This window comes from Triplophysa rosa, linkage group LG18, assembly GCF_024868665.1.
Source record: "Triplophysa rosa linkage group LG18, Trosa_1v2, whole genome shotgun sequence".
Taxonomy (NCBI): domain Eukaryota; kingdom Metazoa; phylum Chordata; class Actinopteri; order Cypriniformes; family Nemacheilidae; genus Triplophysa; species Triplophysa rosa.
The window spans coordinates 5,262,684-5,286,321 of record NC_079907.1 but is presented as its reverse complement, the minus strand read 5'-3'; the positions used below and the strand labels follow the sequence as shown (position 1 = coordinate 5,286,321).

The window sequence follows — 23,638 nt, the reverse complement described above, 5'->3', positions numbered from 1 at the left end:
TAGCTTAATTATAAAAAACAGATAAATAAACAAATAAATATTTGTTTACTGTGATTCATGCACAAGCATTTATTAAGTTATTAATAACTGTGTGTATCCTAGATAAACATCTGATAACACGTTTCTTTCCACGCAGTTGTAGAGGAAGCACAGTTTGTGCCAGATGTTTCCCAAGCAAATTTACTCCATTCATTCAGCACATGTTCATTTCTGAACCTGTATACACGACAGGTTACTTTAAACGTACCACCTCTGTGTCTTTTTATCTATGTAACGTTACATTCTGTGTCCAGAAGAGATATTAGAAACAATAGAAACAGAAACTGTGTTGGATATTAGATGAAGAGGACGAGAGCGAGAAATAAAAAGATAAAGCGAGTCCCTTTACGGCAGATGCTATTTAAGCAGTGAGCTGTAGTTCCACTGAGGGATTGTAATTACAAATATTTGGCCTTTACTGGAGACCAGGTGCTGAGAAGCATGAAAGAGTCTCTCTCTCTCTTTCTCTCATGCACAGAGATCTTTCTCTTGTGTCTTGACCCACTTTGAAAGTTCTGATGAAAAATGCACAATGTGCTCCGAGATCTTTACACATGTGCTTCGCTGTTAAAAACAGGTCTATAGAGACATGCTTGCAGTCTGTCTTTAACCTTAAGAGACCACCTTCAGTGGTGCACTGCAGAAATGACATTTCTCTGAAACCCTTGGCTTCTCTAACCTCGCAATGGCAAAAGGACATACAAACGTATTTCTCTGTGTTTAATCAAAACATTCTTACACATTTTAAACAGATTCATTTAATTTAAAACAGACACAGATTCATGAATGTATCCTCTACAACTATTTCATTAAAGGAGTCATATGACACGGGTACAACGAATATTATCGTTTGTATCGTATTGATGTAATGCAATGTGTATACACGATTTGAGGTTCAAAAACGCTGTATTTTCCACATACCGTGCATGTTTGTATCTCCTCTTTGCCCCGCCTCTCTGAAACGCGCGGTGTGCTATGATTGGCCAGTTACCCAGTGCGTAGTGATTGGTCGAATACTGCAAGCGTGTGATGGAAATGTAACGCCTCTTACCATATTTGGAACATCATGCTCCCAAGCAATTGTACTGACAGGTACGCCCACCTTACTTGCGTATACATTTGGGCGGTCTTGAGTCAAATCATACCACGAACTGACGTAGATTTGTGGGGGTGTGGTTACACGAGGCGTTTCAGGCAGGTCTGGGTGAGCATTCGCTTTTAGATAGAACGCATCTTTTGTTCTGACACTTGGGCAACTTATAACACACCAAAGACACAGAAAAACATGTGTTCGCACCATATGACCATTTTAATAAATACAGGACAGCATCAGGCCAAGGTGTTAGATAAAGTTTTTTTGTATATAGACCAATTTTCTATTTGCACTTATGCTTTTTGTTGTCCTTATGTTGTTCCAATTGCTTCCATTGTTTCCCTCATCTGTAAGTCTCTTTGGATAAAAGTGTCTGCTAAATGACTAAATGTAAATGTAATAAATGTATATAGTTAATGCTGTAGCCAGATTTATTTGATCAGTACCTTAGTTTTTTTTAATCAGCAGTCTTGTTTTCAGATTAAAATATAATTGATAAATTTGTCAAATCTGAATGCACAATATTATGCACAATTCAGACAAAATGAAATAATATATATATATATATATATATGTTTGTTATCTTTGAGGACATGTATTTGAAATATATTGTGCATGTTGTGTTAAGTACTGATAAGTTTCTCTCTTGCTCCATTGGTATATTCTGTTTGTTTACATTGCAACAAGTGATAATAAAAATGCATTTTAACTTGAAAACAAGAATAAAGATTCAAATTGAAAATCAGATTGGGGTTTTGCACTGTGATTACTTCACGGGTCTGAAGTGAGAATTAATGTAAATATTTTTTTTATTACGCGAGTATTTATTCATTCAAGCCTCATCCTGATGCTGGGCATGTAAAACCATGAACGTTTGCTCCATTCTAAGATAGCAAACTCACTAATGATTAAAAAAGAGGGTGAAATAAGAGCAGGTCCCACCTTAAAACCAATGTCTCCACGTTTGCAGCACAGGCAAGCCAGCATGAGGAAGATAAAAGTAAAGAGGCCAGAGAAAGAGACAGCCACCACAGCCAGAGATGATGACCAGGACAGCTCACTCAGAGGAGCGCCATCTGCAGGACAGGTGTAGTATCATTAGACATTCTGCTATTATAGTAGTCAATCAGAGTAACTTTCAATTCTATTTTATTTTTAGAGCACTTTTACAATTTTGCATTGTTGTATTGCATGTTTTTAAAGAAAAAAATATTTTAGCACAAACAGTAGAGATGTAATAAAAACAGAAAAGAAAAAAGCTGTAGCATAAAGAAAAAGCATCAATTCAAAGAAACACATAACTCCAAGGCTCTATTTATTTGACACATTCATACTAAAGAAACACAGGTTTGTCAATAAAGTCACCACATTTGGGCTTTAAAAAAAGTCTAGTAGAAAATATGGACCTCTTGACTGAACACACACATCACCCCTTCACTTAAGCCTTCTTAGTGATTTGAATCCATTTGAACATGGATTTGAAGGCCTTTCATTTGTGAACAAAATCAACACGTCGGGAAAGACATAATGACACTGTTTAGAGACACAATATTTCTGTATGGATTAGACGGCTATGTTTGGTCTTACTGTACATTCAAGACTGACTCTTTGTCACCACCTACTGGTGAAAGGATCTACTCAAAATAAATGCTCGCTGCCAAAGCAAAAAATCCTGTATTCAGTTCAAAATGTAGATGACTTCAGTTGAGTTTCTTAAATTAGTTTCTCAAATATCTTAATAAACTTCATCATTCGTTCAAGAATGTATGGCTTTCAGCATTCATTTCACCCCACAACACTAAAAATCATAAAGGACCCCACAATAAATGTGGATTAGTCTGATTGGCCCAGATAATGAAGAATATTGTAAGTTATTGCCATTTGATCACATCTTTCACCATTGAACACTTATTAGCCTGCAACTGATCCAAATGTATTTTTGATCTTGAACTGTTATGTAAAAAGCAGGATAAAATAAAGCGCTAAGCCTAATATTTTAGGCAACAAAGAGGATAATTTTCAATATAATAGAAATATGTGCACTAATATGTCACCAAGAAATAAAACATGGAAACTGATATTGTTGTGTAAGGGCGTATTTATTTATTGGACTTCAGGGTCTGGGGTGTATTTTCATTTCAAAATCACTTCTCCAATAGTTGCTGTGGAAACTGAAATGAAGTGCAACTAAGATTTGCAGTTGGCTGCAAATCATCTGGTTTCATCACTTGTCAAATTAATTAAAATGATTTCTACATGATTTAAGAGGTAAAAAGTTGGTTACGTTCTACCCTAAACAATGCCAAAAGAGTTAAACAAATATAAAGATTTTGCCTTACTGTTTCAAAACGATTAAAAATCACTAAACACTTGTACACCTATTTACTACATATGCCTGCTAAGATTAAAAAAACGTGACACAAATTGTAAACTGTTAACATTTAAACGCCACATATTTGATTGAATGTGCAGCTGTTGCCCTTTATTCAAATAACAGACGTTGGCCGACACAAAGAATTGTGGGTTATCTCTAGCAACGAAGGATACAGGTCATGTATCCTCCGAATTCCTGTCAAAGAAGGTCGCATTTGAAGGGTGCCTCCGGAGAGTCCTACCTGATTTTATGAAACGAGACCGCCTTGATGACGTAGCAGCCTTCAAATGAGACCTCTGGAGGACGCAGCCTTACGAAATGAGACACACCCATTGAGTTGGCTCCTGCGATTTCGGTTAAACGTCTTCAAAACTTGTCACGTGATTTCCGGTAAGGGAACATAGGGAGCGTGTCGATGCTCCCTGGTTTTTGCGGCGCATTGTGGGAATTTTTAGGGAACGAACGTTTCAGTGCACTGGAAGGATTTCAGTGCCCTGACTACTGAAGAAGGGAGCTGATTGAGCCACAGCCTTAGTAAAACAGTAACCGTGTGGGTATCTGTCTTGTTTGTCCATGTGGGGACCAACTCACAAATTATTCTAAAATGTAAAAATGTTTCTGTGAGGGTTAGTTTTTAGTGTGTGTTTGTGTGCGTGTTATGAGGTCTCATTCATCTATATTTCACTACTTTTGGATCTTGGAGAGTTTCTAGGCGCAAAACTGCTCACTGCAGCTGAATTACAATCAGACGTATTTACTTAACATCCCAAAAAAAAACATGCACCGAATACCACATATTTAAAACAGCCACTACTTAAACCCTGCTTTAAAGAAAAGTGGATTACACCGACAAGCTTGACAAAGCCGGTTATTCAGACCGTAATGAAGCTAGATCTCCCTTGTTCTGCACATGAGGGTATCTGGTTATTTTAAAGAATAAGTCACAGCATAAATGCCAAAATGTGAGCTGAAATGAAGGTTTGCATATTTATGAATCTGATCTCATGCAGTGAACAGACACAGAGAGGGATCTGATATAAAACAAGCAGCTTTAACAAAGAATGGTTGGAAGAAGTACAGTAACCCTCCTGTGCCAGGGTGCGCACGCACACACACGAACACACACACACGCACACGCACACGCACACACACACACACACACACACACACACGCACGCACGCACGCACACACACACGCACACACACACACGCACACACACACACACCATTGTGAGATCAGTGTTATTGAGTCCTGTCCTAATGAAGCCATTGAGAGGGGCTGAAGAGCAAAGGGCCTCTTCACTGTTAATGAGAATTTGTATTATTAGAAAAAAAGGCACATAGACCATTTTAAGCAACAAGACTTCAAACTCCTACACACATCCATGAATACTTCTATTAATTATCTGATGCCTTATTCACATTGTTCTTTACTTAATAAACTTTACTTTCACTGCCATTAGTTGGAGAAGCAGATAGTCCCGCCTTAAACTCACATCATTGGTTGAGCCTAATGTTACTTTGCTTGATTTTGATAGGGCCACAGTGTTTACACTTAAGCGATGTTTAAAATGCATTATTATCTTTATATGGGAAATGGAATTTATTTAATGTCCCACTGCATTCTGCATCATTTTATCACGTAAAACTCATCTTCAAGCGTTAAAATAGCATATGTAAAAGTTTTTTCCTGTGATGATAATGTCTTCATGCCTTAAAATGACTTGAATGTAATGTGTACACCCTTGCTTCCTTTCGTATACCCAGATTGATCAATATGCAAATTAGCCCCCGCAGGTTTATGGAGAAAATACTCTGCAATGGCTCAAAATGATATTTGCACATGGTTTTTTTCTTAAACTGTAAAACACCACATATACACATAAACAACATTACGATTTAAGGTTAAAAAACGCTGTATTTTCCACATACCGTGCATGTTTGTATCTCCTCTTTGCCCTGCCTCTCTGAAACGTGCGGTGTGCTATGATTGGCCATTTATCCAGTGCGTAGTGATTGGTCGAATACTGCAAGCGTGTGACGGAAATGTAACGCCTCTTACCATATTTGGAACATCATGCTCCCAAGCAATTGTACTGACAGGTACGCCCACCTTACTTGCGTATACATTTGGGCGGTCTTGAGTCAAATCATACTGTCGGTACACGATCCGGGATGCCTGCACGATCCGTCCGCGCATGCGCATAATGACGTAGTAGATAATTCTGTTTAGCGACGACACTGCACGATCTGTTCCACGCTTGAGCACCTTGTACCGCGACTTTCACTGCTGTCCACCTCTGGTCTCATGTCACTTCTGTGTGCACACTATGCGTTGAAATACTCTGTAACGTTTCCCCAGACTTGTTTGTAGTTCTTTCTTCATGTAAGTGCAGATAGTCTAGGCTGAAATGCATATTATGTTCCTTATTGTGTTCTGTAAACACCATTGAAGGGATTATTCCTCATTTAGATTATATAGATAGATATATTAGCCTATATATATATAGACCCATACTAATACAAAACGAGTCGATTTAAAGTTAACTAATATTAGCAGATTTTAATAAAAACCGTCTTTGACAATACTACTGACCTCTGATCGAAACACAGCAAGTTAAGTAGGCCTAATGCCATGCAGCAATGAATCGCAAAGGGGAGTATGGAGGAAACTGAAGGTTTGCAGTGACAGACTCTCAAGACTCAGACTTTATTCCACATGTAACCAAAATCGTGTATGTTTATGTAACAACTCCTTTATTATTTTGGATTGGCAACCACGTAAACACATCGTGATGCATAGCGTAAGCTACATTTTAAAACATCAAAATAGACCCGCCATGAACTGTTAAATGAAAAACACAACGTAGCCTACAAAAATATGCCGCCAGTTGTGCCGTCTGGCCGTCAAGTGTTTCATCGCATGCTTGATACCAATAGTGTAGGGAAACCGTGACGTTGTTTACTACGTCATTATGCGCATGCGCAGAACGGATCGTGCAGGCATCTCGGATCGTGTACCGACACATACCACGAACTGACGTGGATTTGTGGGGGTGTGGTTACACGAGGCATTTCAGGCAGGTCTGGGTGAGCATTCGCTTTTAGATAGAATGCATCTTTTGTTCCGACACTTCAATTTTTGCAATTTTACGTGTCTAATACATGCATGAGCAACTTATAACACACCAAAGACACAGAAAAATACGTATTCGCGCCATATGACCCCCTTTAAAAAAGACGTCAAACTATATATTTAACAAAATAAAGATTATTAGGTTTTATATTATGAAATACCAACACTGGTGGTCAACATACTGAAACTTGAAAAAGTGAAATATTCTGCAAAGAAAAAAATCTCCAGGCATTTTGATGAATGCATTTTATGTACATAATGCAATTGTATACCTATAATGTAGTAAGTTTGGTCTAAGTACACATATTAAGGTAAGCTTAGGCCACAATATAGCATACTAAATAAATAGACAAATCTGTTATATGCAGTATAGAGCACTAACTAAAGCATCAAAGACCACCATTTCAGATATTGCCATGTGAGACATTAAATACCACTCAAACACATTTACGTGTTAATTATCCATAATGAGCAATGTTTCAAATTAAATCTCCCTACAGGCAATTGTGTGTAAATTTAACAAAATTATCATGTAATAGGAAACATAATTACTTAAAGCACTGATCTATTTTAATAGCTAATTCAAAGTATAATCTAAATTCTATCATTACAACCAATTGCTCTGCTTCGCTTTTACCTGCCTAACTGAGAAATCACAATAATTAGATATGCGATGCATATCTACTGCACAATATATGCATCTATCAGTAATTTCTTTATCCCAATCAATTCAGCTTTTACATTAATATAGTCATATTAGTCATGCAGCTTGAGCTTTTTCTAAGATGGACATATTAGTTACATCTTCATTTCAACTCATTCCCTGAAAGACTTTGTCGGGTACCTCTGAGCTTTTATTTTAAGTCATGCGACTCATTCCAGTCTGACTGAGCCATTACAAAGCTTTTAGATTTGAGGTGCACATAGGTTTTATTGCCCTCGACGTTTCATTTGATTCAATCAATCTCTCGATTTGCAGACAAACTATAGTCCAGTGTTTGGTGGAACTGATGCATAAAGAATTCTCATCGTCAAACTCTTGTCATAGCTCACAATAAACTGTAAAGACGGAGGAGAAAATCTGTACATTTCAGGACAATTGGGACTATGAGAAATGTTGCTTTTTTATGTTTTTAATGTTGTAGCAGCACCTAGTGTCCAATTGCTACAACATTGTACATGCTTGTTTAAAATTAAACCTCTAGTTTTCTACCTAGTTTTCTATCATTTCATCACATCTACAACATACAATCCTTGAAGCCTTTGTGTAAACTAGGCCAACTTCTCATAAGCCTTTTTCACATGAATCGGAAACGTCACCGCAGGGTAAAGCAACTTCCTTTACAGATTAAATCCCATTGTAATAGAATGCGCTTATTTAAAGCTACTTTTATGCACTCAGACTGCTAATATTCATTTAAGTGTTTTGAGTTTATACACCCTAGCTCACGTGTTATTTAAACGTGATCGCGTCACTGTATTATAAGAAATTACTTTAAAATGCTGGTACACTGTTAACAGTGTAACACGTTTATATTTGTTAGTAAAGAAGATATCATAAACTGCTAAGGTGGTCTCTTTTTTTTATTATAATTAAAATGCGATTCTTTGTTCATTCATAATACCGAATGTAAAATGTTAAAACTTAAATTGTGAAATGTAATAAATGTAGAACTTTAAAATTAACCAAGGTTAAGAAATACAAAGTATTACATTGCGCTGTAACCAATATGAATAAATTAGACCTTATTATAAAATGCTTACCATAAACAATCTTTTAATGGGTCGCTTTCAATACTGCACATAAGATTCAAATTTGCCTGAATAATCATGGTCTTCCGTTTATTTTAATATACTGTATAGGCTACATAAACAATTATTCACTCCCCTATGACAGTAACACAGAGTAGACATAATAAAACACGCATACATTATGCATGCCAATGATCCAATGCACCCGCGAGTAAAACTTCTGATATGATATATTTTACATTATTAAAATATTTTTGATAATGTCGGAATTTTTTTGAAACAGAAAGTGTGATGCGAGTCTGACCGGAAGGATTGGTTGATGTCTTTCCAGCACAACGCGCTGCCTTTACTGTATCATTTATTTTATCGATATAATGCAGAACCAAACCAGACAGACATAAAGAATAAAATGAGACAGATAACATCATCACTGGATTTATTATATGCAGTCCAGTAGTTAAAATCAGCAAGTACTTGCCTCAGGTTGATGTCCCGTAAACAGTAAGTTACAAACCGTAGGTTAAGACCGAAACGGTAGTACTAGAGCCCCATTAGCTGCGAGGTGTTTTTAAATGAAGATCTTAACTTTAAACAGGCGGTAATAAGGTATTAAGCTGGTTTACATTATTTATACGAAGACATTTAATCCAGACACTCTTGTTAAGACTTGGATACTGCTGTAACCGGAACATTGTTTACCCTGCGTCGAATGATGCGGAAGTCAAAAACCCGGAAGCGTGAAAAAGGCCTATTCTCCTGGGCTCATGGGATGCATTTCTACTATTTCTGGTTTGTTCTGTGCTTTCTGTTTGAAGGTAGAAAGTACATCACGCACCTAAAATAATCATGGCAAATACAACCTGGTTTACAACTCCTGTTCTAGAAAATATGAAAGAGACCGTCAGGAATGCTTTTAAACATCTGATGTCTTTCATTTCATTCTGGAAAAGTAAAAGCGAGAAAAGGAGAGGAATTTATAGTGAAAAGACAAAGAAGAAAAATGTTTTATGTTTTAGAGGAACTAGGATTTTTTGAGAATTTAGACAGTATTTCACAACAGTGAGTAGCTCTCTCTCTCATCCGGAGGAGATCAGGGGTTGGTACCCATCTCAGGCGGTGAGCAGAAGCGCCTCTAATGACTAAATGATGAGAGCGGGGGCAAACAGAGGAGAGCCACGAGGTCTGGAGGAAACGTGTACTCTCTTCCCCGTGGGAAGCCACTTGAGCTGAGCGAAAGAACTCGAGCAGAAATGTTCATTTACAGCAGCCTGGCTTCCTCTGTCAAGCTGTGTCGAAAACAACAGCATTCAGCTGTTCAGATACACCAAAAATAAGTTTTATGCATTAGCATAAACTAAACACAAGCTCTCACTGTTCACTTAACCAGTAAAAATGCAGGACTGTTGCAAACATTTTACGGGACCCAGATGTAATTCATAAGCGGTTCCCCGGAGGACCTTAGTGGGTCCGAGACAACATTCCTGGATGAAGGAGCCACCCGTTTCCATGGAGATGACTGACAGGTGATTTAATCTCTGCAGGCAGGTGTTTACACGGGTCATGCACTTTCACTCAAAACTAAACTGTCAGAGGAGCAAATCAGGGTCATGCAAATCACCACACACCAACAAACACCTGCGGATGAGCAGACAGGGTTTGCTGATTGACAGCCCTGTTTACCAAAATCAGACAGCACGAAGTGACACAAATAAGTGCTTCTTCAGCAACCATTTACATTTGCACACACAGACACAAAGATATTTTTGATATTTTCCTTTATAACTCATAGACTGAATTCTCAACTGCAGTATTCTGGTTTATGTAACAAATACAGTAACAAATATGTTATGTGCCAACTGCCCCTACTCTCCCAAACATGGCAGAAAGCAAAATCAGCTTAAGCTACAAAACAGCCAAAAACAGATCACTATGCCAAAGTGTGTTAATGAATGTATGGGATGAAGTGCTATTGTTAGCTGTAGGTCTTGTCTAGTGCTGATGAGAGTCTGAGAGTAACCACAAACCCTCTGAACTCAGCAGATCAGATTTAACACACACACACGCACGCACGCACGAACACAGGTAGTTTTAAAGGTCCAGTGTATGACATTTAGTGGCATCTAGGGGTGAGGTTGCGAATTTCAACCAACGGCTCACTCCACCAATCCCTTTCGAAGCACTATGGTGGCTCAATACAAAAATGTCATGTTTTCACTTCTTTGCCGAAGAAGACAATGTATTTACGAAGTTTGTCCATTCAGGGCTACTGTAGAAACAACATGGTGATTTCTATGCAAGGGGACCCGCGGTGTATGTAGATAGAAATAGCTCATTCTAAGGTACTAAAAACATAACGCTTCATTATGTAAGGTCTGTATACACATCTGAAGAAATAGTTAGGTATATTAAAATTTACATTTATGTCAATAGATCCTCCAAAAATGACACACTGGACCTTTAATGTGCTGGCTTTGAAAAATATTTTAAACACATCCCTCAATGTCAGATGTGCAGTTGTTTCTGACAGCTTTGCCAAGTCAGTCATAAAGAAAGACAAAACGATAGAGATATAATATATACAATTATACAACAGTTCTTTCTTGTTACGATTCTGAATCTTGTAGTTGTGTGATAGTGCCCCCCATCCAAAAATTTACATCCTTACCCTTTTTCTTTTTTACACAAGTAATTGTTTATTTTTGGCTTGTTTTGTCAGACCAGGTTGCTGGTTGTTTTGTCAGACCAGGTTTCTAGTGAGATCTGGCAACACCGGAGAGAGAGAGAGAGAGACAGTCTGTGTAAACATGATAGAAAGATTAATCTAATAAACTGAAGCCTAATATTGATGAGCAGACAGAATGGACGAGCAGAAGGCGTAAAAGGGAACCGTTGGAGGAGGGAAAGGTGGAGCTGGACTGCAGCCCATAGCAGACGGGCTGGAAACGGCCAGAGACATGAGATGCATATGGTTATAGAACAGCTCTCGCTGTCAGACTGACCCCAAATACAGCATGAGAAACCAGAACCCTGAAGAAACAGAGCACAGAAAACGGCTTCATCTGGGACAAACTTCAGACGTGCCCTAAATCACTCATTGTTTTGTACATTAGGTGTATATGTTCAGCGTTTTAATGGCGGATCACCTTGCATGCATGCACTGTATATTTATATATATCATTATAAGATACTTTCTCCTAACTTTCTAATTCGAGTCAAATTTCATCTACAGTATAAAAACCATTACCATGCTCTTTATAGTAATCTCTCTTGCTGCATTATTTTAAGGGGTAATGATATTTTCAGGCCCAGCGAGGGTTGGTGCGTACCAGCTGTTTTCAGCATTAATAACATGCTGGGTTACAATAGTTAGTCTCCATGGCGACTCTCAAAAAAGCATTTCTGTCTCTCATTACCGACAGCACTAATTATTTTGGCTCCTCTCAAATGCACTCACAGGAAGTAAATAGGAAACATGCACACATACACAACCTTGTAATGGAGGAGCTAATCAGTCTTTACAGATCTCTAAAGCAATGACACATTAAAAGTGTGAAGCAGCCGCGTTGGGTATGCTCCCGCTAGACAGATTTTTTAACGTCTCAAATCTTTCTCCTATGAGACGAGTGAGATTGCATGGAGAGCAAAACTGAATCTCTTTCCCAGAATTCTTTTTTCACCTGCATTATCCAAAATGCACATTTCCGTATATATTTGATTTATTTCTATATATATATATCGCAGTCTATTTTGAAGTGCCTGGATGTATTTTAGAGAGTTGTATGTATGCATGCTTCTAAACACACACACACACGCACACACACCTACACACTATGGTGGTCTATACCCCATGGTGACCCTGTCTTCTTTAAAGCTTGAAGATCCTGGAGTCGTGCTGGGCGTGAGGATTATGTAACTTCCAGTGAAAACAGCAATCTCAAACCTTCAGTAAGTGTAATAAGAGTATGTACTTCCATCCAAACAGCTGCACTATGAGTCCATTACAACATCTAGGAGTTCAAAGATGACAAGATTTCTACTGAAAACATTTAAAGCTTGTTTAAACCTGCATTTTTACTTTTCTTTTGGGTGTAGTTTTAGCTTTAAACAGAAGCCATAGACTGTACTGCGTGTGTTTTGAAGAAGTCTTCTAGAATAATGAAATCAAATAGATATGTTTTACACACTTACAAAGAGCATTTATCATGTAATGTACAGTAGGAACTTTCAAGAAAATTAAATGCATCAACATTGGTAAATGTGCAGTATCAGTATCAGTAAATCTTCCTGAGTGCCACCATTTTCATACAAAAACATTTTGCATGCATCCTCTCACAAGACAAAAAACCCATGGTGACTAGTTTGTTTGCAGTATTGTACACCCTATTTCACATAGTTTGCTAGTCAAGTCTAATACAAAGACATTCGTCCTACTTTTTACAAACTCTGACCCAAATACTAATGGCCTGCTTTCTGTACAGTCACCATCAGCAAATGTGACACATTTTACACCAGGGACACAGATTGGCTTACTTCAGCAGTGCAGGAAATTCTGACACAAACATTTGTGTCAGTGATACCTCGGAGTTCACTGGTAGCTTGTTATTACTTGACCCGTCTGTCTTTCTGATTCTCCTGATACCTTTAAACTTACGTCAAAAAACACTTCATTTAATTTTGTAGGTTGGCACATTTAACAATTCAACAATCCCTTTTCCCACCGTGTCCTTATAGCTGGATTCGGTAAACTACACTTCATCTGTGATCTCATTTTCTTAAAGGTGCTGTGTGTAATTTTTTGGAGGATCTATTGACAGAAATGCAATATAATATACATGGCTATGTCTTCAGAGGTGTATAAAGACCTTACACAACGAAGCGTTATGTTTTTATTAGCTTAGAATGAAATATTTCTATCTACGTACACCGCGGGTCCCCTCACATGGAATTCGCCATGTTGTTTCTACAGTAGCCCTAAATGGACAAACTGCTCTACAGAGCGCATTTCGTAAATACGTTATCTCCTTCAGCAAAGAAGTGAAAGGTGACGACATCTTAGTTCTGTGTCAGCCACTGTACTGCTTTCAAAGGGAGAGGAATGGAGGGAGCCGTTGGTTTGGTCAAGTCTCCTCATCACACTAGCTGAAATAAAGATCTCTTTAAGACATACTGATTCATGAAACAAAGGCATCCCATTGTGTCATATCTTTATTCCTTGCTGCATGGGGTGAATATTAATCATATTTCAAACATGCATCCTCTTGTCTAAGCTATTTGCTGGAAAGCCCAATGAGACAAAAGTGAACTTAGTACACAACTATAGATACATAATTAGAAACAAATGTATAGTATAATGCAATGTAAGTCGCTTTGGATAAAAGCATCTGTCAAATGCATAAATTAATGTAAATGAATGAATGTACTTGCTTGTGTGTGTATATCAATTAAGTAAGTCATGAAAGGTGGGTCGCTGGCTCTTTGGACATGCAGTGGACAGGAATCTGCCAACTAGCACATGCCAGGATACACACCACACATACTGCTGGGCTACTCTGCACAGTAAGAAGCCATTCGAATCAATACCACCCCCCCCCCAATTCAAAGTGTTTACATGATGCTTGTGACAGGAATAGAATCTGAGTTCTCCAAGTCCAACTGTGGTGAGAACCCGTCATTATGCCCTCAAAGACTAAGTGATGGATACAGAAATACAAAATCGATAGAAATAAAGCCCACAAATGGTTCACCTGCCATCCTTCATCTATGCCTCTGTTTCAAAACCTAGTACGCTATGTTGCTTTCTTTCATGGGAGCACCCTTAGAAGACAAAAAACAAAAAGAACTCTCTAAAAGCCTGTGTTGTAATAATATGCTTTTAATCAGCAATAAAATCTGACGGTCTTCACAGTGGGAACCAGCCCAAGGAATCCAAATCGCATAATATTTCATGTCTGATCTTGGTAGACACTCACTACATCATCTCCTCTCAGAAAAGCAAATCTCGGCATGGTTTTGTGCAACTTACGTAACCAAGTTACGTAACCTCTACTAAAAACAAACACTGGCATCCTTTTAAAGTCTTCAAACGCATTCCTGTCTGCTTTGGGTCGGGATATGCTGCGAGGTTCCTCGTGCTTTGAGGACGAGAACATGACATTAAATTTTAAACGTATGTATAAGTGAAGCAGTAGATAATGGCACGTTGTAACAAAGTTCTTAAGAGCTCCTACGATGCAGAGCAGTTTTATAAAATAATTATGAAGAAGTAAAAAGGAAGACAATGTACTATAGAATTCAACGATGCCAAAGATTCTCAAAGATATATTCTGCGATAGAGATCAATTTAGCATTTCCCCGGTTCTCTTAATATCAGAAGCTGGAAAGCATGCAAATGTCCCATCATTGCTTTTAGCCTCGGGGCATATTTCTTGTTAAAATATTTTCTTTGAAACCAGGAGTTACTTGTGTCTGACTAATCATATTTCACTGCAGCTGAATTGTAATGTGAGTTCTTTTTCGTGTTGAAAAGACAGCTTGAACCAGCCTAGGTTGGTTTGCTGGTTCTTATTGGACGGTCTTTTTTGCTGATTTGAAAAGGGTTTGGAGTATTTATAAGATTAGCAGATAAGGTAGACCAGCTTACACCAGCTCAGGATGGTTTAATATGTAAAAAAACATCAACCGACCATCTAAAAAACGGCCCTGGACTTCATGTCCAAGAGCCGCCCCTCCATCTATTCCGTCTGTCCCCGATTGCATTCCGGCCCCATCGCGCTAGTATTTTGCGTTCCAGGGGGACGCTAGCCCCTGGGAGAAGTCCCTATACGCCAAATGGTTATTCCACACCTGCCAACAATTTACCAAAAATAAGCTGCAGAAACATATTTTCTCTAACCTTGTGCAACTCATTAAAGCACGACACAAACACCTATCCATAAATAATTAAAATGAAAAATAATTAATGTTTCAGTGCATATTTCTAAGACTGCAAGGACTAAGCAAACATAAAATAATAAAACATTAGCTGCTATACCCCATTTTAAATGTGAATTTTAGGAGATATTCACTAATTTAGGAGATTTCTCCAATGACTTAAAAAAACACAATGACGTAGTGACTCACTCCAAAGATACAGTATTAATATTAACAAGATGCATCACTGCAATTGAAAGGAATGGGGAGGAATGCAACGCTAAATATGGCCGCCCTAACGAAGCTTTGCGCATGCGTATCTAAAGAAACATGAAATTCAAATTGATCATTGGAAACAAATGTTATGGACAGTTTACGTCATTTTTAAATGTTGTTTTAAATATCAGTATTCCCATTCACGTCTTGTTTGAATTACGTAATAACTGCCCTAACTGCCCGGAGGCAGGTTGCAAAGATGGCCGCCGAGTGGCACGACTTCCCGAAATGATCTTTTCTCACACATACAGTACTGTATATTCACCAAAGAATACACGGGTATGCCGAATTTTGCAGATTTTTTATCAGATTTGTAGAGAATAACATTTTTCCATTTTGGTTCGTCTTTGAATGATGGATCTACAAGACCTCAATGTTGGCAGTGCCTCTAATTCCCTTAAAACCTCAATTGTTGGTCCTGCTGTTGCTGTGGTTATAGATGGCAACAGCGTGATTACGCATTGAGAATGGAAAGCTTAAGTGTGCTCACACTGTGCCATGGATGCTTAACAGCCGTTGCCATGGAGACAGGGAGGCTACATACGTTTCATTAATTTCGATGCATATAACATGATGTGGGCTTTGAAGGTCAGGACTGGATAACAGTTCAATTACTGTATGTATAAATAGCATAGCCTGATCTCTAGAATTTGGGTTTGGACTAGAAACAGTGAAGACTGTAACTGATGATTATGATTATTCTGCGTAACTTTAATAAAATCAAGTGATTTATTTAGCCGCATTAACACTCATATTATCATTGCATCATAATTTCAATCCCATTTAAACACAACGTTGTTTTCAGACTAACTAATAAGACCTGAACGCAAAGGCTAGTCAATCACAACAGGCCATTTAAATACAGACGTCTTCAAGGCACAGCAGCAAAACAGACCGTTTCTCAGTGAGACTATGAAAAACAGTCATGTAGCTGAAATTACAGTTAGATTGCAGGAAAATATATAAAAATGACGTCTTTCAATAACTACACCGACTAGCACCTATGTACTAGGGGTGTAAATCGGGACAGGTCATCATATCGATATTCTCCGCCAGCGATTCGATATTTGCCGATACCTCGGAAATGTTTGCGATTCGATTCGATTAATTTAATTGATATTTTGATATTACTTGCCTAGTTTACACATGCAGTTACATTTTTAATAACTCACAAATGAAACCAAAATATAGAAAATTAATCGATACAGCGATCCATATCGATGTATTGTTACACCCCTACTACGTGCGTCTTCATATGCCCTGCCATTAACTCATCATAAATAACCTCTGGTTGCTCAGGGTGACAGGTGATTCAGCATCCTGTGAATGAAGTCTTCAGGCTATACTAATCAGGATTTGATTAATGAGACCGAAATGATGGGATGGTGTGACATCTGTGTCAGCCCTTGCTATGGATACATAGAGACAAGCATCTGCTGTGTAAACTCAACACTTCTTGATCACACACACAGTCAAACCTGCATGCATGCATTAACAGGGGTTTCCCACACTTTAAAGGGATAGTTCACCCAAAAAGGAAATTTCTTTCATCATTTACTCACCCTCAAGTTGTTTCAAGCATGTACAAATTTAATTTGTAAGAATGTTTTTAACCAAACAGTTCTGGGGCACTATTGACTACCATAGTAGGAACAAATCTATCAATGGTGCCCCAGAACTGATTTGCTTCCCACATTCCCACATCTTTTTTTGTGTTGTACATGACAAATAAATGTATTCAGGTCTGGAACAACTTGAGGGTGAGTAAATGATCACAGAATTTTCATTTTTGGGTGAACTATTCCTTTAATTTATAAATACATAAACACATACACGTTTATGTTTCTCTCACGTTTATATTGACCCTTAACTCGATGCCTAGCTTTCTACAATCTGAAACAAATGTGCAGATATGATCTTGTATTCAACATTGTGTTCATATAATAATATTACACCGGCTGCCCTGATGGCATGATGGAGAGAGAGAGAGAGAGAGAGAGAGAGAGAGAATGTACCAAATGGATTTCATATTGAGCTTGACTGTTTGCTTGCCGTCCATCAACATGCTAAATATATACTGTAGACAAGAAGAGAGCGATGTAATCCCCTCCTATGCAAGGCATCATATGATCTGACTCCATCATACGAAATGACTCCTACAGTCAAACTTCTTGTCTGTACAGTGTACCCCTCCAGCATTTTTGTTCTAACATGAGTGATTTTGCTGTGTAATCCATCTGTATTTTCTGGGTCACTGCAGTCTGGAATGACAGCAACTTTTCTTCAGCAAATGCTTAACTGCTGCATTTTTTACCCTCAATGTCTAAAGGGGGGTTCTGGCCCATCTGTAGGGATTAATTTATTATGTTTGCAAACCTGCTGCCAGTTCTAGATGCATCAATGAAGTGGATAAGTGAAATTTAAAGGGGTCATATGACACGGCTAAAACGAATGTTATCGTTTGTTTTAGATGTAATTCACTGTGTATACACGAGTTAAGGTTCAAAAATGCTGTATTTTCCACATACCGTGCATGTTTGTATCTCCTCTTTGCCCCGCCTCTCTGAAACGCGCGGATTTTTTGCAAAGCTCATCGCTCTGAAAAGCGAGGGGTGCTATGATTGGCCAGTTAACCAGTGCGTAGTGATTGGTCGAATACTGCAAGCGTGTGACAGAAATGTAACATCAGTTTCCAAAGCAATTCTACTGAAAGATACGCCCACCTTACTTGCATATACATTTGGGCGGTCTTAGTCAAATCATACCACGAACTGACGTAGATTTGTGGGGGTGTGGTTTTACGTGTCTAATACATGCATGGGCAACTTATAACCCACTGAAGACACAGAAAAACACCGCGCCATATGACCCCTTTAACATCTGTTTTGAACAGAAATAATCCTATAAATAAATACTTTAGCTTTTTATGAGGATTGAAAATGTTGAAATTGAGGAATCAAAGAACAATATGCCATTCAATGCTGCCCAGTGTACAGCTGGAATAGTGAAAAATGAGAATAAGCTTTAGACTTCTAGTAGTAGGCTATACAGAAATATTATTGTAAAATTGCTCACATTTGGGGTTTCTTTTTAAGAGGAAAATTATGCTTGTATTTAATGCATAATATGAATGCAAGGGTAACACTCAAGCCCAATAAAGCTCTTGCGCTACTCAAAGTTTTTACATGTGTTTTTGGCCTCAGGAAAAAAGAGCTAAGAGTATACAGCATAACACTGAGCATAAAAACGATACGAGTACCTCATTTCTGTTCTAGGTCACCATTTTTCTATTTTCTCGCACTAAATAACCTGCCTACACTCAGCCATGTTTTTCAGACTCAAAAAATATTGTTTACAAGCACAGCACAGGCTTTCAAATGCTTTTTTTCAATACTCAAAGAATACGCGCAGATAACACACTCTTTTGAGTCTTGTTTTTTTTCAACAAACTTTCATGCATCTTAGCAAATAAATGTCTCGCGTCCTATTAAATTCGCATTTATAATACACAGTTGTGCTAGACTTGCATATCTTTCAAGCTTTGTTTGTAAAAGCAAAGACTACTGAGCCATGTTTTGTATATCCATTCTGATGGTTCTTAATCAATAAAGAAATCAATACAAAGAGTAATAAGAAGCCTTTATGAAAGGAAACAGTGTGCAAATTATACAGTGACTTTTGGGAGTTCATGTTTTTCTTTAAGGTTTACTCAATAGGTAAATTTCAAGGGATAATTTATACCCAGCTAACCATTTTTTGGTTCCCAGAACGTTCTTGAAACGTTAGCGCTTGGTTCCCAGAACATATATCCTAACCTTTCCTATTGTTTTTTTTTCAAGAAAGTACTCTTAACGTAAAGAGAACGTTCCCTTCAGGTTTGGGGAAGGTTCCCCTACCTTTGTACTAACGTTAGGGGAACGTACTGTGTTAGCTGGGTATAACCAAATGTCAACTATGTACGAGCTTATAAAAAAATTGGGGATATAGAAATGTTATCTCAATATTCCTAAATATTTCTAAAAAACTGCATAACAGAAAGCGCTCAATCCACTGTTGCTATGGTTACCTCCTCAGGCAAACTTGCTTATTAGAATATATGTGCTCGGTATTATAATCAAACATTTGTGAAGACACAAACATTCAGTCTCCTTGTTTAAACATATAAGTCCTAAACTTACAGTACACAAAACAATTATGGATTTTCATCCATTTTGCACCCCATGGAGAATCTGAAACAGACAAAAGGAAAGATGATGGCCTTGTGTTTTCTATCTCCTCTATTCCTCTCCTCATCAGGATCGATTATCCTCCTCCATCTTCTGAGCACTCCCACAAACTCACTTTCCCTCTTTACACAAACACACACACTTGCACAGTAGTTCTGCAGAAACAGCGCCATTAGCAAAAGCCCTCTTACAATCAAAGCGACTTGTTGGATCCTGGAAAGCAGACTCTCAGATATAGATAGAGCAGTGTAAAATGATAAAGCTCTGAGCAAAAATGTGGGTGTGGAGAGCTTTGCTTACTGTAGAACAGAAGTGCAGAGAGCAAATCCTGAAAGTAACAAAGTCTGCCGAAGCACATACTACAGTGTCAAGTAGGTCTTTACATCCCACAGTGCCAAGTTCTTAAAGCTCGAATGATAGAACATTGTGCTTTTAACATCAAGGATATGGGTTTGACTCCAATACAAAAGAGATCTAAACCTTAAATGCGTTATAAATGTGAATGCATAGGGAGTTGAACTAGAACAGAACAAACATGGTGGGAAACAGCCAAATCTGATTATAAATCAGATTCTGTGGTACTTATTCTAATTCTATTAAATAAGCCAAGCTTAGATAAATCATAGCGGCACTCAACTCACACTGACCTATTCCAGATTGTTTACACCCGATGCCATATTACTGCCCTTCAACCGGCATCCTGTAAGAGCTACGTCCTTCAAAAACAATATCTCAGCACGGTTATGTCTCATACCAGACACGCTCAGCGCAAACACGCTCGCTCAATTTCATTAAATCAAATGTCGCATTTTCATCAAAATCTCTACGATTTATAAGCATGCATCTGGTAGTCTCGTGAAAAATGTTCCTACCGATATGTTGTTTTTGGTCAGCTCTTGCGCACTCACAAGCAGGAAGCAAAACAGCATGAGGTCTTTCAGGAAGAGTCAAATGCTAAAGGCGAGTCTGATTGTCGGGCGGTCAAGAAACTTGAGCTCTGAAGGCTGGCATGGGAGCGCTGCCAACTCTACCACAAATTACCCAACAAACACTGCTTCCAGACAGGTGATGTCATCACTACCATCGCCAGACCTCCCAGTCCTATGCTGTTCCGATTTGTACATTACAGAAAATCTCAAAAACAAACCGGAGCTGCTGACCAAAAGGTAATGTTGTTTTGAAGCTATTTGACGACTTTTTTTATTATATCTTTTATAGTTACTTGTTTTAAAATCCATTAAGAGGATTCTGCTGGAATGATGCTCAGGGTTACATCACCATGATTCACGAAGATGTCTAACATTCTAAACTATCGAAATGATACATCTCATGAATTCAGAGAACAACTGTGAGTCATCTTCAAGCACGATACAACACAATACATGCGAGTACAATGGAAATTATGGTGTAAAAACTATTAATGAATGCAATTCAAGACCTCCTAATAACCAAGTGCACGGTGAAACCGACTGCATTTTTAACACAACTACCACGTTGAATGGATTGAGAAAGAGAGATGAGTAACCTAATAAATATATAGGTAAAATGACTAAAGCAATTTGAATCAGGCTCCAGTAGCATAGTCTGAAACAGACACCAAATGACAGATTCTGTCTTTTATCTCCTTTTAATCATTCCCAGACTTCATGATGTGCCCTCCTTCCATTTATCACCTTGACAGAAACACCCAGTTGACCATTTGATCACTGCTTACGGACAAGATTAGAGTCAAAGATGGGACGAGGTCTGCTAGTCGAAATTAAAAATGCGAAATGGCAGAATGAAATTCCAATGTGAAAGCGAATTTGTGGAAGCCACACAGAACACATTACAATGAAATTAATCAATATCCTAACAGGTAATGCAAAAAAACCCTGAAAACTGAACAGCTTCTTAGGGGGTTCCAAATCTGAGGCTGCGGACCCTCTTGGTAACCATGACAACCATATCAGGAGGCAACAAACACATTGGCGAGGTAAGGGAATACCATTCACTGTTAGCAACCTCCCACCCACAAGATGGCTCATTTTCACACCACGGGGAGATTGTTCGCCCAAAAAATAAAAATAGTTTTATTACATATTCACCATCATGCTGTTCCAAACCAGACATACGGATATAAAATATGATACTGACATAAAACACACCTGGAGGAACATGTTAATAAATAAATAATATTAATTTTAGGATGAACTGCTCCCTAAAATGTAGCTGAAATCTAACCAAAGCACAACTCAAATATCAACTAAATATGGATAACCATAATCAGATGTTTAATACTGTACACACTGAACCAATTTTTTTTTTCATATTTTGAGTAGGCTAAATTATGTGTTATTGTGTGTATGTGTGTTGAGCTTAAACGACTCATAACTTCTATTAATTGAACTTGTAGTTGATCCAAGTTGGATTCTTCCTCATTCACCGGTCATTATATCCCTAATGAACTCTTTACTACACACAAACCTCCCAGGAGGATGATAGTGCCCACCTTATCCAATCAGAAATGGCTACTTGTGCGTCTCTCTGCCAATCTCACACCTCCACCTCTCACCTTTGGCATGCGATTCAGTGGACGTGTGGAGAGGCAAATTGAGTCATTTTGCTTACAGTACCTTAACAGGTCAACATGGCTTGAAGCATTGAATTAGGCATACAATCCTACATTCATTTGATATAAAATTATGGTTGAGGAAAAGAACGGCAAGAAATAAAACGAACCTAATGACATTTTAATTTAAAAAAAAGCGTAATTTCGAAGAGCTTCTTTTAAACCCCCTTGACCATTTGATGCTGGGATGGCGATCTCTACAGAAATCTCGTTACTTGATGAAACGCTACACATTCGTGCACGTGCACTACGGTTTAAATGGCACAAAATATCCATGCATATAAATGTATTTATGAAAAATAGCAGTGGCGTATCGAAACAACCTACCTGAGTCAAAATGAGAGCTCAGTGCAAAACTCGGGTTGAAAAACGACGCAGACATGATCAGCATTGCTAGAGAGGCTGGCATGCTGAAGATAAGATGAAGTCCAGCATTAAAACAGCTTTGATATTAAATAAAAGACTTTAATATCAGTCCAAACGTGTCATTCTCTCGTTTTAAACACAGCTTTCGTTGGTTCTGTGCTCTCTCTCCCCATGTTATAGAAAGACTGCCGAACAGACGGATAAATCCACGGGTTAAGTTGAATATTTCAGTCCATTTCATCGATGTCTGTCATCGCGAGCCATTGATGTGTTCCTCTGAATCTTCTTTGGTCATTCTTTTTGAGAAGGTCTCTGCGGAGGCACCATTGAGGGTCTTCTGTGGTCTCTGCACCAAACGACGCGCACGTCCTGTGGAGCACTGACAGAATGTCAAGATTACGATGAAAAGCTAAATCTGTCATTCATTTTAATGGCTTTGTCCTCCGCTTGATTTAATCTCAAATCAAGCTGTTTAGACGGCTCTTTAATAAGCCTAATGGGAGCTGTCCAGTTCTGAAAGACACAGCGCCATTTTACACATTACGATAGCTCCGCAGAATCACAGTTCTGCTGGAATCCGCTGATGGGAGGGGATTGCGCCAGAACCGCAGCTGGGATTGACGCTTTTGCTTTCTTATACAACGACTAGTTTCCGCTTTCAGCTCTGATTGGACCAAGCTCTCTTGAGACAGAAGCAAGAAAGCCAATCAACGCATATTGGTGACCGCACGATAACTTAATTCTAAATTAATGAGCCAAACTGTGAACTATAGTCCACAATCTAGATTTGGCCAGGCATGACCCAGTGATTTTATTAGGGTGACCAAAAAATCCTTACAGACAGAAACTCTTTCAT

General features: G+C 38.3%; 1 protein-coding gene across 2 annotated transcripts in view; it reads right to left on the bottom strand.

The window, feature by feature from the left end:
- The window catches only part of aatkb (apoptosis-associated tyrosine kinase b), a 42,343-nt gene extending 18,947 nt beyond the window's left edge, over positions 1 to 23,396 (bottom strand). The window contains exons 1-2 of one of the 2 annotated variants that reach the window (XM_057358819.1): positions 22,744 to 23,396; positions 2,075 to 2,208 (exon numbers count right to left, since the gene is read on the bottom strand). In XM_057358819.1, the coding sequence (XP_057214802.1) occupies positions 2,075 to 2,208; positions 22,744 to 22,825 (216 nt within the window). In that variant the 5' untranslated portion in view covers positions 22,826 to 23,396. Of the gene's footprint in view, positions 1 to 2,074; positions 2,209 to 20,677; positions 20,773 to 22,743 lie in introns of those variants that run through there. The other variant, XM_057358820.1, reaches the window with a different exon arrangement.
- Positions 23,397 to 23,638: the final 242 nt, after the last annotated feature.